This window comes from Ceratotherium simum, chromosome X, assembly GCF_057802395.1.
Source record: "Ceratotherium simum simum isolate JZ-2026a chromosome X, ASM5780239v1, whole genome shotgun sequence".
In the NCBI taxonomy this organism is placed as follows: Eukaryota; Metazoa; Chordata; class Mammalia; order Perissodactyla; family Rhinocerotidae; genus Ceratotherium; species Ceratotherium simum.
The window spans coordinates 128,519,240-128,534,249 of NC_141940.1; the positions used below are offsets into that span (position 1 = coordinate 128,519,240).

Consider the following 15,010-nt stretch of genomic DNA (forward strand, 5'->3'; position numbering starts at 1 on the left):
TCATCTCAGGGACCTCCCCTCACCTCACAGACATCACCCCTCACCTCACAGACACCTCCCCTCACCTCAGAGACCTCCCCTGACCTCACAGAGAACTCCACGACCTCCCCAACATCAGTACCAGTTGGCCCTCTCTTCATTCCCGTATCTTCCCCCCCTCAAGATCCCCAGGGCTCAGGGAGCCCTGTCTTATCCGGCTCCACATCCTGGGTTCCCAGCTCGGTGCCTGGACCCGGCACCTTGTCAGAGCTGCCGATGAGGCAAACGCTCAGTGCTGGGTGCAGGGATCCCAACGTGACTGCGCAGGGTTTCTGAGGGGCTTCTCCCATCACTGGACATCTAAGCACATTCTGCACCTATAACTCCCTTGGTGACAGATGGGACAAAAACCATCCCAGAGAAAGAACGCTGCGAGTCTGGTGTACCCAGCACAGCGTCTGACAGTGATGTGAGCTGGGGGGGAACAGGCACGTGACCAGGTCCTCCATATGCCGAGACATCAGCGTTTTAATTAAACAGACGAGTGGAGGGATGATCGGAGTCTGCGGTCCCGGCAGGGGCACCCACGCCTACCTGGCCCCTCGATTTCAGGTGCGAAAAAAACCACTTTTTCTTTAACTCGTTTTTAAAAATAGTTCCTTAGGTTTAAAAAGGTTGCTTTTGTGAATTTGTTAAACTTTACATTCTCGGTAAAAAAAGCAAAAGACCCAGGATTCTCCTCCAGGGGGTTATCGTACAATATGGACGGCTCACGAAACGCATTACTGCAAATCGTTTCTATCAGTTTCAAATATGCTACACTCAGCTCCGCTCAATGATGTCGCCCAAACACCGTAAAAAAGACAAAAAAACCCCCATAAATATGGAAGATGTTAGCTCACTGGAAAAGGATTTTATTTCACCATAAAAATGCAAACTGAGATAAACACCATCCCTCCTAACGTGAACATTACAATTCTTCTTAAGTATTTCTGGGCTTCCCTTGGAGACACAAACGATATAAAATTTAACAAGTTTGCAGCCTGAAATCTGTTTGAAACGTTCCAAGTAAAAATAATTTAGCAAAATGGCTTCTTAAAAAAACCACACACGCTAACCCTGACTAGAAACCAAAGCTTTTGACCAATCTTTTTGATGCTTCTTGACTTGAACGTGTAAAAAGTGAATGTTTGTGAAGTTCGGGAGCACGGGACCGCCCTGTGGCTCTCGCCCAGGTACAGACAGCCCGTCCGAGGCCCGATCTTACAGGACCTGCACCTTCCCCACCCGACTTGAGGCGCCACCGCCACTTTGCTCTCTGGGCATCCCACCCACACCGTGCTTCCCAACCAGTTCAACTGACGAAAACAAAAAGGGAAAAAATCCCACAGGGCGAGGCTTTTTCTTTCCAGTTCCCTGCGGGACCGTGGCTGTGCACACTGCACGACTCGTCCCCAACAATGGAGAACGCGCCACCCGTGAAGTCAGGCCACGGGAGGGTCACTGAGCGCCCACGGGAATTCTCTGCCCGTGGGCACGCACGGGTCTGCAATCCTCCCAGCGGTCGTCCTGGGCCTCTTTCCTGATTTAGAGGAGACTGGTGAGATTAAAGCTACTGGATCAACAGTTTTAAAGGAAAACTAAAGCTAGCGACTGGCGACATGTTTCAGCCAGAGGGCCGCCAGTCGTTCACGGAAGGAGCCTTCCGACGCGCTGCCTCCTCCACGCGGGGCGGCTCCTGGGACGCGGTGAGCAGGACGGGAGCCAGGCCGCTCCCCGGCCCTGACCGTCCCTGGAGGGCGGCGTGGGGGCCCGCCCTGCATTACCTGTTCCAGGCGCTGCGGTGCCGGCTGGGGGACCCCGACCGCGACCTCTCGCCGCGGCGGTGGTGGCTGCGCTTCCTGCCCGAGCCGCCCCCGCGTTCCCGGCTCCTCTCCCTCCTGCCGCCCCGGTCTCTGCTGTGGGACCTCCGCGACCGGCCGTGCTCGGGACTGGCGCTGCGCCGCTGGGGGCTGTCGTCCTGGTGCGAGCGCTTCTTGTGGGCGCGCCGCTCCTTCCGCGGCTGCCTGCCGTCCTCCCGGCTGCCCGCCCGCCGCGGCCGGCTCCTCTCCCTCTTGCGCCTGTCGTCGCCGCTCCGCTCCCCGCTGGCCCGGCCGCGGCCCTTGCTGGGCTCCCGGTTGCACTTGTCCTGCTCGGAACGCACGTCCTTCCTGGGCGCGCTCTGGTCGCAGGCGGCAGGCACGCCCTTGGGGTGCTGGTTGTTGTCGGGGATGCAAGAGAGGACGCCGGGGCACCTCTGGCCGGGCGAGCCGTCGTCGGGGGTGGCGAGGCGGGAAGGCTGCCCTTCCCCGGCCTGGGCCTCCTCGGCGACACTCCCGTTCACGTCTTTGGGCGCGCCGTCGGTCTCTGGGCGGGGTGGGGTCTCCTTGGGGGCGCTGGGGGGCGGCGGGCCGGCGAGGGGAGGCAGCGCGGCGGCGCCCACACAGCCGGCCGACACCGTGTGCAGGATGTCCAGGACGGGCTGCAGCAGGTCGGCGTGGGAGACGCCCAGCTCCTCGTGCGCATGGGGGTCGTCGCCCTTCTTGCTGAGCAGGATGCTGAGCAGCCGCTGGCGCAGCTCCTTCTCCTTCCTCTGCAGCCCCAGCGCCCGCTCCTTCTCCTCCTCCACCCGCCGCAGCTCCGCCTCCTGCAGCCGCCGCCGCTCCTCCAGCTGCCGCAGCCGCAGCGTCTCCTCCTTCTGCTCCCGCTCCTGCAGCTTCACCGCCTGCGGGACAGAGCGCAGCGCCTGAGACGCGTCTCTGCACCTACCTCGGCGCTCCGAGGAGGCGCTGGGGTTCCACACCCCGAGGCCAGGGGCCGCCGGATGGACAGCCTGGCCGGAGCACGGCCCGCCCATCCCGAGCGTGCCCGGGCCAGATGGAAACCCCGTGGCGAAGCTACGTGGCCGGCCCTGGGGCGGGCACGGTGGACGGGGCCCGGGCCCCTCCAGGTCACAGACGGGGCCTGCTGTTAGGTCGCAAGCAGTCGCCGGCTATGGGGAGCTGAGATTATGACAGAGACAGGCGGCCGTGGCCGCCGCCACGGGACGTGCTGGGCCTGGCCTGGGTTAGTGTCTTCAATATTCACCATGAGACAAGAGCTGAGCGGCCACAGGTCTCAGCACGCCTGCCACGCTCCTTCCCGGGGACTTATCACAACTGTAATCAGACAACAGGTTACGGGCTCGCCCCACGCCTGACTCCACGGGGGCACGTGGCCCGCCTGAGCACAAGGAGTGCCCCGCGAGGTCCATCCGCGGGCCCCCGGCTCGCGGGAGTTACCGGTCAGGCCTCCGGGAGGAGCGCGAAGGCTCCCGGCACCGAGAGGGTCGTTGGCACAGCACCGCCTGAGACCTGTCAGATCCACAGCTGCAGAGCAGGCACACGGGCCTGGCCAGGCTCTGGGGACGCCCTGGGGCCACCGCAGGTCCCCACTGTACCAACCAGGTTCGGCCTCGTCCTCCCACCCCAGACCGCTGCCTAGAGGCCTCAGAGCAAGGACGGCTGACCTGACCAGAGCCGGGCACTGCGTCCCCAGCAGGCAAAGAGCTCCAGGGGCAGGGTGAGCTCTGCCTGTGCCTCAGTCTGGGGGACGGTGGCCAGCCCCCAGCCACCCCAAGGCTGCCAGGCCAGCGCCTGGGAGGCCTGACCTCAGGTTAGGCTAATTCCAAGTTCTAGCAGCTTCCAAAGAGGGAAGCGCAGCTGTGAAATCTGAAACGACAGGGGAATCCTACGAGCCACCCGAGCACGGGCGTCACCCCTGGCGTGAGCACGGATGGCCCTCGGTGGCGGTGGCAGGGAGGAGGGGCCGGGACGCTGGCCCCGGGTGTTGGCGGATGGCGGAGACGGCAGCCCGCCCGCCCGCCCGCGCAGCGGCGGGTACCTTGGCTCTGCTGAGCAGTTCCGCGACGAGCCGGATGGACTGCAGGTTGCGCTGTGCCAGCAGCAGCTTGCGCTCCTCCAGCCGGATCTTCTCCTGCAGCTGCTTCTGCTCCTCGGCCTGCAGCCTCTCCAGCCTCTTCTGGCTGCGGCGCAGCTCGCGGGCCCTCTGCTTCTGCTCCCTCCTGCGCAGCTTCTCCTCCCGCCGCCTCTCCCGCTCCAGCTCCTCCAGCTCCCTCTGCTTCCTGCGCCAAGCACACGGGGGCTGCGTCAGCAGGGACGGGGCGTGCGGGCACGCGCCGTGCGCGACACAGGCGGCGTGTGAGCACGTGGGGGGAGCAGGCACCAGGTGACGGGCACACACACGAGGAAGCACTTCAACTCTGTACCCCAGCATAACCCCAGGAACCCCAGAAGCAGCAGACCACAGGAGGGCGAGGACTGCCAGGACCTTTAGAGGGACAGTCCTGCTAGGCATGATCCCAAACCCGAAGCCATGCAGAAAGGGACGGCGTCAACGTCTAATCCTGAACGAGACACGCCACCCAACGGTGGAAAGGCCGACCACAGGCTGGGCACCAGGCTCAGCAGCAAACAGGACGCCCCGACCCACAGCGCTCCCAGCCCCCGACGAGAGAGCCCACGAGTCGGGGGGAAGCGAGCCCGACTCAGGAGGGAACCCCCAACAGCCGACAGCAGCAGCAAGAGACGCTCCACCAACGCCGGCCCGCGGGCCCCCAGACACGACCGGGCAGCGAGCAGAGGCCACCCGAGACAGCTTTCAGCTCGGAGAGGAACCCCTTCTACAATGTACTGGCAACGCTTACACGTCCCCTTCCCCGGGGCTTTCACAAAGAGGCCGTGCGGAACCACGGGGCATAAAGAGGAATGAGATACAAATGGGGGGCACAGCCGCACAGAAGATTCCAGAAGCATTATGTCAAGGCAAAGACTGCACACGGAAGACTATGTCCCATGCAACCTCTTTCACGTGAAATTCCAGAAAAAGCAAACCCACAGGGACAGAAAACCGAGGACGGCTTGCTCTGGGTGTGTCCCCCGATCAAGGGATCCCCGATGGCACGTCCCATCTTACAGACATCCTGTGAGATTCCTAAATAAAAACGATCCGGAGAGCGAGACTTTTCTTTAAATCAACTCCACGTCACGCCCAACTTAGACACTGACAGTATCCTTTCTTGGGGGACGGGGTGGGCAGTCCCTGACGTGAGGAGCTGGAGGCCACCCGGAGACACGAAGACCCTGCCAGGGCGTCTGGAAGAACCCCGGGTGCGTTCACACGGCACACCCGCCCCACATCACCCTCTGGCTTTACAATCTATCAGATAACCGACAGACGGACGCAATCAAGACGTCCAAGCCACTCTGGGCGTAAGGAGACACGCAAGGGGAGAGCCCTGACGTCCTGGTGGGACGTCGACCAGCTACGGAAAAGAGCCAAACCCGTCACAGTGACGCCAGGCGCACAGAGATGCAGTGAACAGACGGTAGCACGGGGCAAGGAAACAAGAATCTGACACCCCTGGACACCAGGAGGACGGGCAGAGCGTCAAGGTCGGGGGCTCACAGTGGAAAGCACCGACAAGCTCGAGAGCCTCCACGGAGGGCCGCCACCAGAAGGTTCCATGACATCAGGGGTCAGGCCCCACAGCTGCCAGAGCTGCGGGTCACAGCGGCCTGGCGAGCCCTGCGAGTGCCCGGGCTCTCCACACAAGGGGAACTGAAGCCCCAGGCTGGTTATCTCTGAGAACAGGCCGCTACCGGCTACATCCTGTTCCCCCTTAGACCTGAACTGCCACCAACTACATCCTGTTCCCCCTTAGACCTGAACCGCCCCCACGAACAGGCTCGCCTGTGACGGAGGACACACTGGGCTCCCCTGGGCCCGGCCTGCAGACTCCAGAGAAAGGGCAGCAGGCGGCCTCGGGGCCACCCACCTGAGCTCGCCCTGGGCACCCTTCCCGCCACCCCGTGACAGTGAGCACAGCAGAGGGTCCCGTCTGGGAACCCTGTGTCCTCACCACGCCTCCCCCGGGCGTCTTCTGTCGTCCAGCCCACAGACAGAGCCACCTGTCCTCAAAGGCCTTTCTTCCTACGACAAAGACCAAGGAAATTACTCCTTTTAAGGAGCCCCTAGAGCCACTTTCAGAAGTGCTGTGGGAAGACTCCTGTAGGACCGACAGCTCGGGGCTTCTGGGTCACGGCCGATGAGGGAAGGGCGAGGACCATGCCCGTCTGGACAAGGGCTGGGCCGGTCTGCTCGCTGCAGGCCGTGTCTCTGACTGGGCCCTGCCCCTGCCCTTCCTGGTTCTGCCAAAGACAGCGAGCTGACCCAGGGTCTTCTGACCAGCATAAAATCCAGGCTGCCCCCTCCCAGCGCTGCCTCCTGAGGACGGCCATGCAGCCAGCACGGTCCATGCTCCCCAGCTCCCCACATCCTCCTCTGTGCACTGCTGCGGCCTCGCTTCTGGGCTCCTGACGGCTGACGGAGGGCCCTCTACCCGACCCACACCCACACCCTCACACGCTGTCCTCCTTGTCCTCTGCGGGCCAGCAAGCCCAGTCTCCTCCGGGGAGCAACAGGGGCGAGGTCCAAAATGACATGTATGGTCTGGACCAGCTACCCTGGACCTGGGCTCTACTGCAAAGATGGAAACAGCTAAACGCAGAAACATTTCTGCATCTGCGTTACGGACGCCACTGAAGAACAGAAAACCAAACAAGACCCCCCGGGGCGGGGAAGTCAACTCAACATGGAGACAGACAGGAAGACTGGTCGGGGATGAACCCAGCCAAGTCCATCACGTCCAAGTCAGCAAAACACAGCCGCGTAGGAAACGTGCCTCGAAAACGCACGCACACGAGAACGCTGGAAAGAAATGCCAAAAGTACAGCGGAGGTGACGGAAGATGAAGGATTTCTCCTATTCCCAGAATTCAGGTAACATCGTTGGTTAGATCACCTACAACACAAGAACAAAAGAGGAAAGGGGGAAAGACCGCGACCTGAGTTCGCCCTTCGACGTCTGAACGGCAATTATTCAGAAGACCTCTTAACGGAAATTGGTTTTTACTAGAATCCGGGCAACTTCATCGGCTCTCTACCTCACTCTATTAAGGCAGCTTCAACAGAAATGCAAAACCACAAAACGGCCGAGAGACGCTGTTTCTGCGGGCAGGAGCATGCACTGGGCCCGCGGGAGGTGGCTCTGAGGGACGGTGCAGTGCAGGCGCCCGGCAGAGGCCGGGCCAGACCCGGGACGTGAGTCAGGCAGACGGGTGGGAGCGCGCACACTTTCCGCTGTGTCTCCAGCAGCCCCTCACGCTTGCACATGCGTGAATACACACACACGTGCACACACACGAATAGGCACACACACACGCGTGGGTGTCAGGAGTAACTCTGAAGGTGCGGCTTTCACAGACAATACCTCTCCTCGGCTCTCTGCCTCTCCTCCGCCTCCTTCTCACGGCGCTTCTGTTCTTCCCTCTGCTGCTCCAGCTCCTGAAGCTTCTGCCTCTCGAGCTGCCGTTTCTTGATGGAGGCGTCGCTCAGGTGCTTGGTCGAGTCGAAAGAAACCTTAGAAGAGAAACAGAGCGCACAGTCACCCGGAAGCACTCTTTAGACACAAGGAAGCGTCACCTACGCAGGGCGGGCTCCCGCAGACGCACGGAACCCCGTCATCTCGCAGAAGGCGAGCCACCAGAACGCCTCCGCTCGGGCACGCGGGGCCCGGGATCCCGCAGACGCGTCTGAAGAGAGTCCGTGAGCGGCTCCCGACCGAGCTCCTGCACCGAGGCCCCGATTCAACCGGGGAGTACGAACTGACACGGAGCACCAGTAACTCGCCTTCGCCCTTTATTAAAATAAGAACGTCACCCCTCCACAAGGCCATTCACCCCTTCTGCTACCGGGGCCCACCACGCCCTCTGACGATGCCACCCCGCCAGCTGTCACAGGGCCCGTGCAGCCTGACGGCCCCATAACCCCAGCCCCTCTGCCAGGCTGGTATCCTTGTCTCTGCGAAGCCACCACGAGTCACTAGCAACACCCAGAAAAGGACCTTTCTGCCCTCGTCTAAAGGGACGTTTCCGTGGCCCCAAGTGCTCTGGCCTCAGGCACGGTTATGACTCCTTTCAGAGCGCCCGTCTGTCACCAACTCAACTACCCTAAAATGTTTCGCTCCTTAAAATACAGATCCTGTAAGAGCCGAAGTGTACGCCACTGGTTTTCTCTCTGTGTCTGAAACCGTACCAAACGCAGGCCTGCTGTCCTTCTATGGACAGGGGACCGTCCCCCGTCTGGAAGAGAGGCCGGGGCACAGCCGCCGCCCTGCCTGGAGGGGCCGGGGCTCACCTTGATGTTGCAGGCCACGGCCTTGCCGTCCTCGCCCTTGTACATGAGCTTCATGCCGCGCAGGGCGCTCATGGCCTGGATGAAGCCCACGTACTCGCGGTACTGCACGTACGCCTCAAAGTTCAAGTGCCCCCCGAAACTGAAGGTGTGGAAGTTGCGGCCGGTCATCTCCTCCCGGTAGGGGTCTAACATGGGGATGTCCACGTTGCGGATCTCCCCGAACTTCTCAAACACCTTGAGCAGGACCTCCTCGCTGGGCTTCTCCGAGCCCGACTCCTTGAGTGCGAACCACTTGCAGGGCAGCCCCTCCAGGTGGATGGTGTCCGGCCGCTCCCCGGGCAGCGTCTCGTTCATGTCCTTGGCGTCGCGGAAGAAGGAGTCCCAGTCATGGCGGGTGGGGAAGTCGATCTTGAACTCAGCGGCGCGCACCTTGAGGATGTCGGAGAAGCCACTCAGCTTGATGGTCTTGCCGTCCAGGCAGGCCAGGAAGGACTTGACGAGGCTCTTGTTCTCCACCTCGCCCTCGAAGCGGATGAAGTCCATGGTGCTCTTGGAGATGCGCAGGGTGGAGAACTGGTGGCTGTGCACCATGCCCTTCAGCCTCTCCATCACCTCCCAGTTCGAGATGGACTTTCCTGGCTGCTTCAGCTGCGGGAGGGCCACGCTGATGGTCATCTTCGTGATGGGCTTGAGATAGAGGCCGTACGCAGGGCAGAGCTCCACCGCCTCAGACGTGTCGTGGACTATGGTAGCCGCGGCCATAGCCGGGGCGTCGGGCCTGAAACGCAAACACAGACCGTAAGGGCCAGGCGCCGGAGGGCAGTGTCCCCGTGCTGGCCGGCACGTCCGGCCCGGAGGGGAGGAACAAGTCTGCTTCTCTGCCACGTCAGGGAGACTGGTCCCCACCTCATCAAAAGATCACCTGAGATTGGGCTTTTTGCTCTGATTCATCAGATTACACTAAAGGGGGAAAAACACCTTTAAGGAGGTTTGGCAAAAACTTTTAAGGAGGGTTGAGTGCCCCAGCCTCTGTCAGCACTGACCCAGCCCAATACCTAGAAGCGGCTCTCCCAGCGCCGGGCTGAGCTCGGCTGCCCCTAGCCCCAAGCTAGAATCATGTCGTTCCACCGGAAGGCACAAACACCTCCCTAAGGCAGGGACGCCCTAATGGAAAGAGCCCAGCTGCAGGACCTGGGAGGGTTTGCGGAGGAGGAGGCCTATGTTTCCACTGAACACACAAGGAGGGAGTTTCAGGCGGAAGAAACAATCGAGAACCGTCCACTTTAATATCTCCACTGTGGGCAGACGCATCCTTTTAGCCCAACTTAAAGGGAAAAGGGCAAGGGCCTCTCCAAAGGTTGGGGCTCAGAGGGTGTCTGCGCCTTCTCCCTCCTCCCCTCTTCTCCAAAGCAGGTCTTCCTACTGGTCTGACTGGTCCGTGCTTCCAGAAAGCCAGCCTCCAGCTGAGCTTGACCCACAGAAACCCAGACACTACAGGTGACTGTGCCCCTAAGCCCGCCCACCCGCCAGCTCGGGTCAGAGGCCTCTTGCCACGCCCGCGAGGCACAGCCCAGTGCAGGGCTCCAAGGCAGGAGGGTCCAATCGGGACCAAAGAGCCACTTGCGGGGTCTGGGGTACAGGAGAGGGACTCAGGCCTGTGCTGAGACCAGAGGCATCTCCTAGGACCCTAAGGGCCACACAGGGAGCCAGACCAGGCAGCACCCCCTCTGGCCAGGAACCGCAGTATTCCCAGCTTCCCTGGCTCCCCATCTCCCCAGTAACGATGGCAGCACCTCGCCTGCCCCTGATACCCCAGGCCACCCCCAGCAGCCCAGAACCACCCCCCAGGCCCCCTTTCCCCTCTAGTACCTGTGGCCCCCCCCAGCTGCCTCTGGGCCCCAACTCCCGCCTCATCTCCCCAAGCCACCCCCACTGTCCTGTCCGTACCCTCCCGGTACACCCCCTCTACCCTCAGTACCCCCAGGCACCCCCACCCCCTAAAGACCCTGTTACCTCCACCCCCTACTGCCCAGACCCCTCTGGCACCACCCCCAGACCCCCGCCTCCCTGGTACCATCAGTGTCTCCAGCCACCCCTGGCACCTCTGCCAGCCCCTCAGGACCTGGGGCCCCCAGCTCCCTGCAGACTCCCACCTTCAGTACCTCTACTAGCCCCACAGTGCTCGCCACCCCTCACCACCCCCCAGCCCCTCCAACCCGCCCTCAATACGCCCAGGCTCCTGGTAACCCCGATCCCAGTACCCTGGACTCTCCAGGATTCCCCTGATAACGCCTGACCCCGCTACCCTGCCCCCAGACCCCCACAGACCCCGGTACCCCCAAAAGCCCACAACTCCAGGCCCCTGTAGACCCAAGTCACCCAGCCCCAGCCCCAGGCCCCAGATCCCAGCCCCCCAAGAACCCAGACCTCCAGCCCGCGGCCACCAGACCCCAGCCCTCCAAGAACCCAGACCTCCAGGCCCCAGACCCCGGCCCCCCAAGAACCCAGACCTCCAGGCCGCAGCCCCCAGACCTCCGGGCGCGAGACCCCAGCCCCCCAAGAACCCAGACCTCCAGGCCCCAGACCCCGGCCCCCCAAAAACCCAGACCTCCGGGCCCCACACCCCAGCCCCACAAGAACCCAGACCTCCGGGCCCCACACCCCGGACCCCCAAGAACCCAGACCTCCGGGCCCCACACCCCGGGCCCCCAAGAACCCCGACCCCCGGGCCCCACACCCGGACCCCCAAGAACCCAGACCTCCGGGCCCCACAGGCCCCCAAGAACCCACACCTCCGGGCCCCACACCCTGGCCCCCAAGAACCCAGACCTTCAGGCCGTGGCCCCAGACCTCTGGGCCGAGACCCCAGCACCCAGACTCCAGGCCCCCAAGAACCCAGACCCCTAGGCCCACACCGGGCCCCCAAGACCCCAGACCTCCAGTCCCCACACCTGGCCCCCAAGAACCCAGACCTTCAGGCCGTGGCCCCAGACCTCTGGGCCGAGACCCCAGCACCCAGACTCCGGGCCCCCAAGAACCCAGACCCCTAGGCCCCACACCCCGGGCCCCCCCAGAACCCAGACCCCCCGGCCGCGGCCCCCAGACCCCGGGCCCGAGACCCCGGCCTCCCAAGAACCCAGACCTCCGGGCCCCAGACCCCGGCTCCCCAAGAACCCACACCTCCAGGTCCCACACCCTGGCCCCACACCCCGGCCCCCCAAGAACCCAGACCTCCAGGCCGCAGCCCCCAGACCTCCGGGCGCGAGACCCCAGCCCCCCAAGAACCCAGACCTCCAGGCCCCAGACCCCGGCCCCCAAAAACCCAGACCTCCGGGCCCCACACCCAGCCCCACAAGAACCCAGACCTCCGGGCCCCACACCCCGGACCCCCAAGAACCCAGACCTCCGGGCCCCACACCCCGGGCCCCCAAGAACCCAGACCCCCGGGCCCCCCACCCCCCCCCCCCCAGAACCCAGACCTCCGGGCCCCACACCCCGGCCCCCCAAGAACCCACACCTCCGGGCCCCACACCCTGGCCCCCCAAGAACCCAGACCTTCAGGCCGTGGCCCCCAGACCTCTGGGCCCGAGACCCCAGCACCCAGACTCCGGGCCCCCAAGAACCCAGACCCCTAGGCCCCACCCCCCGGGCCCCCCAAGACCCCAGACCTCCAGTCCCCACACCCTGGCCCCCCAAGAACCCAGACCTTCAGGCCGTGGCCCCCAGACCTCTGGGCCCGAGACCCCAGCACCCAGACTCCGGGCCCCCAAGAACCCAGACCCCTAGGCCCCACACCCCGGGCCCCCCAAGAACCCAGACCTCCAGGCCGCGGCCCCCAGACCCCCGGGCCCGAGACCCCGGCCTCCCCAAGACCCCAGCCCTCCGGGCCCCAGCCCCCGGCTCCCCAAGAACCCACCCCTCCAGGTCCCACACCCTGGCCCCACACCCCGGCCCCCCAAGAACCCATACCTCCAGGCCGCGGCCCCCAGACCCCCGGGCCCGAGACCCCAGCCCCCCAAAAACCCAGACCTCCGGGCCCCAGACCCCGGCTCCCCAAGAACCCACACCTCCAGGCCCCACACCCCAGCCCCACAAGAACCCAGACCTCCAGGCCGCGGCCCCCAGACCCCCGGGCCCGAGACCCCGGCCCCACAGACGAGCCCCCCGCCCCGGCCCCAGACCCCGGCCCGGCCGGCGGGGGCGGCGCTCACCGGCGCGGGGCTCCGCCTGCGTCCCCGCCGCCGCGCTGGCCCAGCTCCCGCGTCCCCGACCCACAGGCGCGGCCTTCCCCCCGGCGTCCCACCGTCCGCCGGAGGCGCCACCGACACCGCCCGCCCCTGTGACGCACTTCCGCTTCCGGCGCCCGGGCCCGCGGAAGCTGCCGCGCGGCGGCCCCAGGTTTCTCCTCGCGGCCCTGGACCCGCCCCCGGGGGCGGGACTTCCGGAGGCCCTGGGCGGGGGCGGGCCGGCCCGAGGTGTGCACTGCGCGTGCGCAATCCCGCCCCGCCCCCCACGCCGCTAGCTGTGCTCGGAGCCTGCCGAGGCTGCACCGGGGGTCGCGGTGCGGGGTCCTCTGCCTCGCGGGGCACGGGAGCAGGGACGCGTGCTTGCGCCTAATTGTTGCTGCAATTATACGTCATATATGACAATACAAGTTAATTCTAGATTTTGTGTTTAGTATCTAATTATTTATTAATTTTTAAATTATTTTTGTGTTTGTGTATATTGATTAATTGTACAATCGTATATAAATACATAACATAAACATAACCTTATGGCACTTTTATATTTATTTTTTAAATTTTTATATTTTTACAGAATATTTGTTTACTTTTGATAACATATGACAATAATATATAAATGATATATTCGCTATTTATATGTACTTTATATACCGTAGTACTTTTAAGTAAATGTGTAATAATATGTAAATTTTAAATATAAATGTATAATAATATATTTCAAATATTATGTATAGTACGTTTTATATATTCTTATATAATCTTATAAATTATAAATATTTTAGACGTAATATACTTTATATAATTGTGTAACATAGTTACAAATTAACAAACTGTAATTTGTGAAGCTCCCACACTAAGCCAGATGCTGCACAGGGCATGGGCATCGGATGCCGCAAATATGTGACAAGTCCCCAAACTGAAAATCCAGTGTGGGAGAACAAGACACAGCCCCCCGGGTTGTTCATCATGGGCTGCCAGAGGATTACCTTCAGAGGGGGAGAGGGTGGGTGAGGGGACCCCGATGTCAGGTGGAGTTGTAGAAGGAAAGGGGCTCCTGGGTATGTTCTGGGTGTCTGCTCTGTGTCACTCACGTTGTCCCGTTGATTTGCTGTCAGTGAAGGCATATATGATCATGACGGCCACCTGACAAGAGGGAAACGGAGCCTCCAGGGTCCCCGCGTTAGGGGGACCCCTCTTTGAACCCAGGAAGCCTTCTGGGTGGGGTACGCATCTTTGCCACCTTCGTTTAATTTCTCCTTTTTGGGGACCCAGAGGTGTTTGGTGTTCTCTTTAAAACCATTCTCCCAGAGGCTGCTTGCCTGTGGATGGCATGTTTCCCCTGGGAACTGTTAAATCTGGAAACTGCTTCTCCACTCTGCTCTCCTGAACGTTTGCAAAGCAAATCAAGAAATGAGATATTCACTTCTTTGGAACCAGCAAGCCTAAGAGACAACTATAAGAATTTGTGAAATGTTCGAGGAAAATCCTTTCAAATTTTTGAGCAAAATATCCCTCCTCTGGATACACCTCAAAAATAGAAAAAGCAAAGTTCCCACTCATCTGCAGTCCTGATCTTTTGTCCTAGTGTGATATGTGCATGGCTGTGTAAATCGTAAATCACTCCCATTGAGTGTGAATGGGGACTGGGAATATGAAGAGATCTCACACCCAGGATTATATGGCAAAGGTGACAGAATTTTGCATTTGTCATGACAGTCCCTAATCAGTTGATTCAAGCCAATTGAAAGGGAGATGATGCTGAGTGGGCCTGGCCTAATCAGGTGTAGAAGTCAGCGTTAAGAAGTCAGAGAGATTCGAAGCAGCAGAGACACCACCTGGTTGCCTCAAGGAAGCAAACTGCCTTGCGGAGAAAGCCATTCCTCAGGGTTTGGCACATGGCCTCTGGGAGGTGGCGGCCTCAAGTTTCCAACACAAGGAACCGAATTCTTCCAACAACCAGCGAGCTTGAAGAAGTGGCAATTTTGTCGTCATCACTGTGTTAGTTTTCTAGGGCTTCTGTATCATGGTACCACAAACTGAGTAGCGCAACAGAAATTTATCTTCTCCCAGTTCTGGAGACCAGAAGTCTGAGATCAAGGTGTGGGCAGGGTTGGTCCCTTCTGAGGGCTGTGGGAAAGGAGCTGTTCAGAGCCTCTCTCCTGGCTTCTGGTGGTTTGCTGGCAATCTTTGGCGATCCTTGGCTTGTAGACGCATCGCTCCAATCTCTGACTCGGTCTTCACATGACTGTCTTCTCTCCGTGTGTGTCTTGTCCCTATGTCTTGTCTCTTCTTACCACTCATGTTGGATCAGAGCCCACCATACTGCCTTCTGACCTCATCTCAACGTAACTAATTATGACACAGAGGTACCCAGGTCCGTGCTAGATATAGGTGTTCAATGAGGCACTCCAAGAAGTGAAACCAGCAAACTGGAAGCTTGTTTCTGAACCTAGAGCCAATCTAATTCTGGCTTCCTTCTAGATGTAAACACTT

At 61.1% G+C, this 15,010-nt stretch overlaps 1 protein-coding gene across 1 annotated transcript; it reads right to left on the reverse strand.

The window, feature by feature from the left end:
- Nucleotides 1–877: 877 nt before the first annotated feature.
- Nucleotides 878–12,590, reverse strand: LOC101402486 (A-kinase anchor protein 17A). The gene is made up of 5 exons (XM_087426732.1): nucleotides 12,485–12,590; nucleotides 8,274–9,051; nucleotides 7,348–7,496; nucleotides 3,901–4,141; nucleotides 878–2,743 (listed from the first exon to the last, which is right to left on the reverse strand). Exons 2-5 carry the CDS (start codon nucleotides 9,033–9,035, stop codon nucleotides 1,802–1,804), a joined length of 2,094 nt encoding a protein of 697 aa, XP_087282858.1. The 5' UTR covers nucleotides 9,036–9,051; nucleotides 12,485–12,590; the 3' UTR covers nucleotides 878–1,801.
- Between the last annotated feature and the right edge of the window lie 2,420 nt (nucleotides 12,591–15,010).

Excerpts from the sequence above, each read along its gene's own strand:
- LOC101402486 (XM_087426732.1), bottom strand. The coding sequence starts at position 9,035 with ATGGCCGCGGCTACCATAGTCCACGACACGTCTGAGGCGGTGGAGCTC. Across the intron at positions 4,142-7,347 it reads AGGCAGAGAGCCGAGGAGAG|GAAGCAGAGGGAGCTGGAGG; the intron begins GTATTGTCTGTG and ends TGCTTGGCGCAG. Across the intron at positions 2,744-3,900 it reads AACTGCTCAGCAGAGCCAAG|GCGGTGAAGCTGCAGGAGCG; the intron begins GTACCCGCCGCT and ends TCTGTCCCGCAG.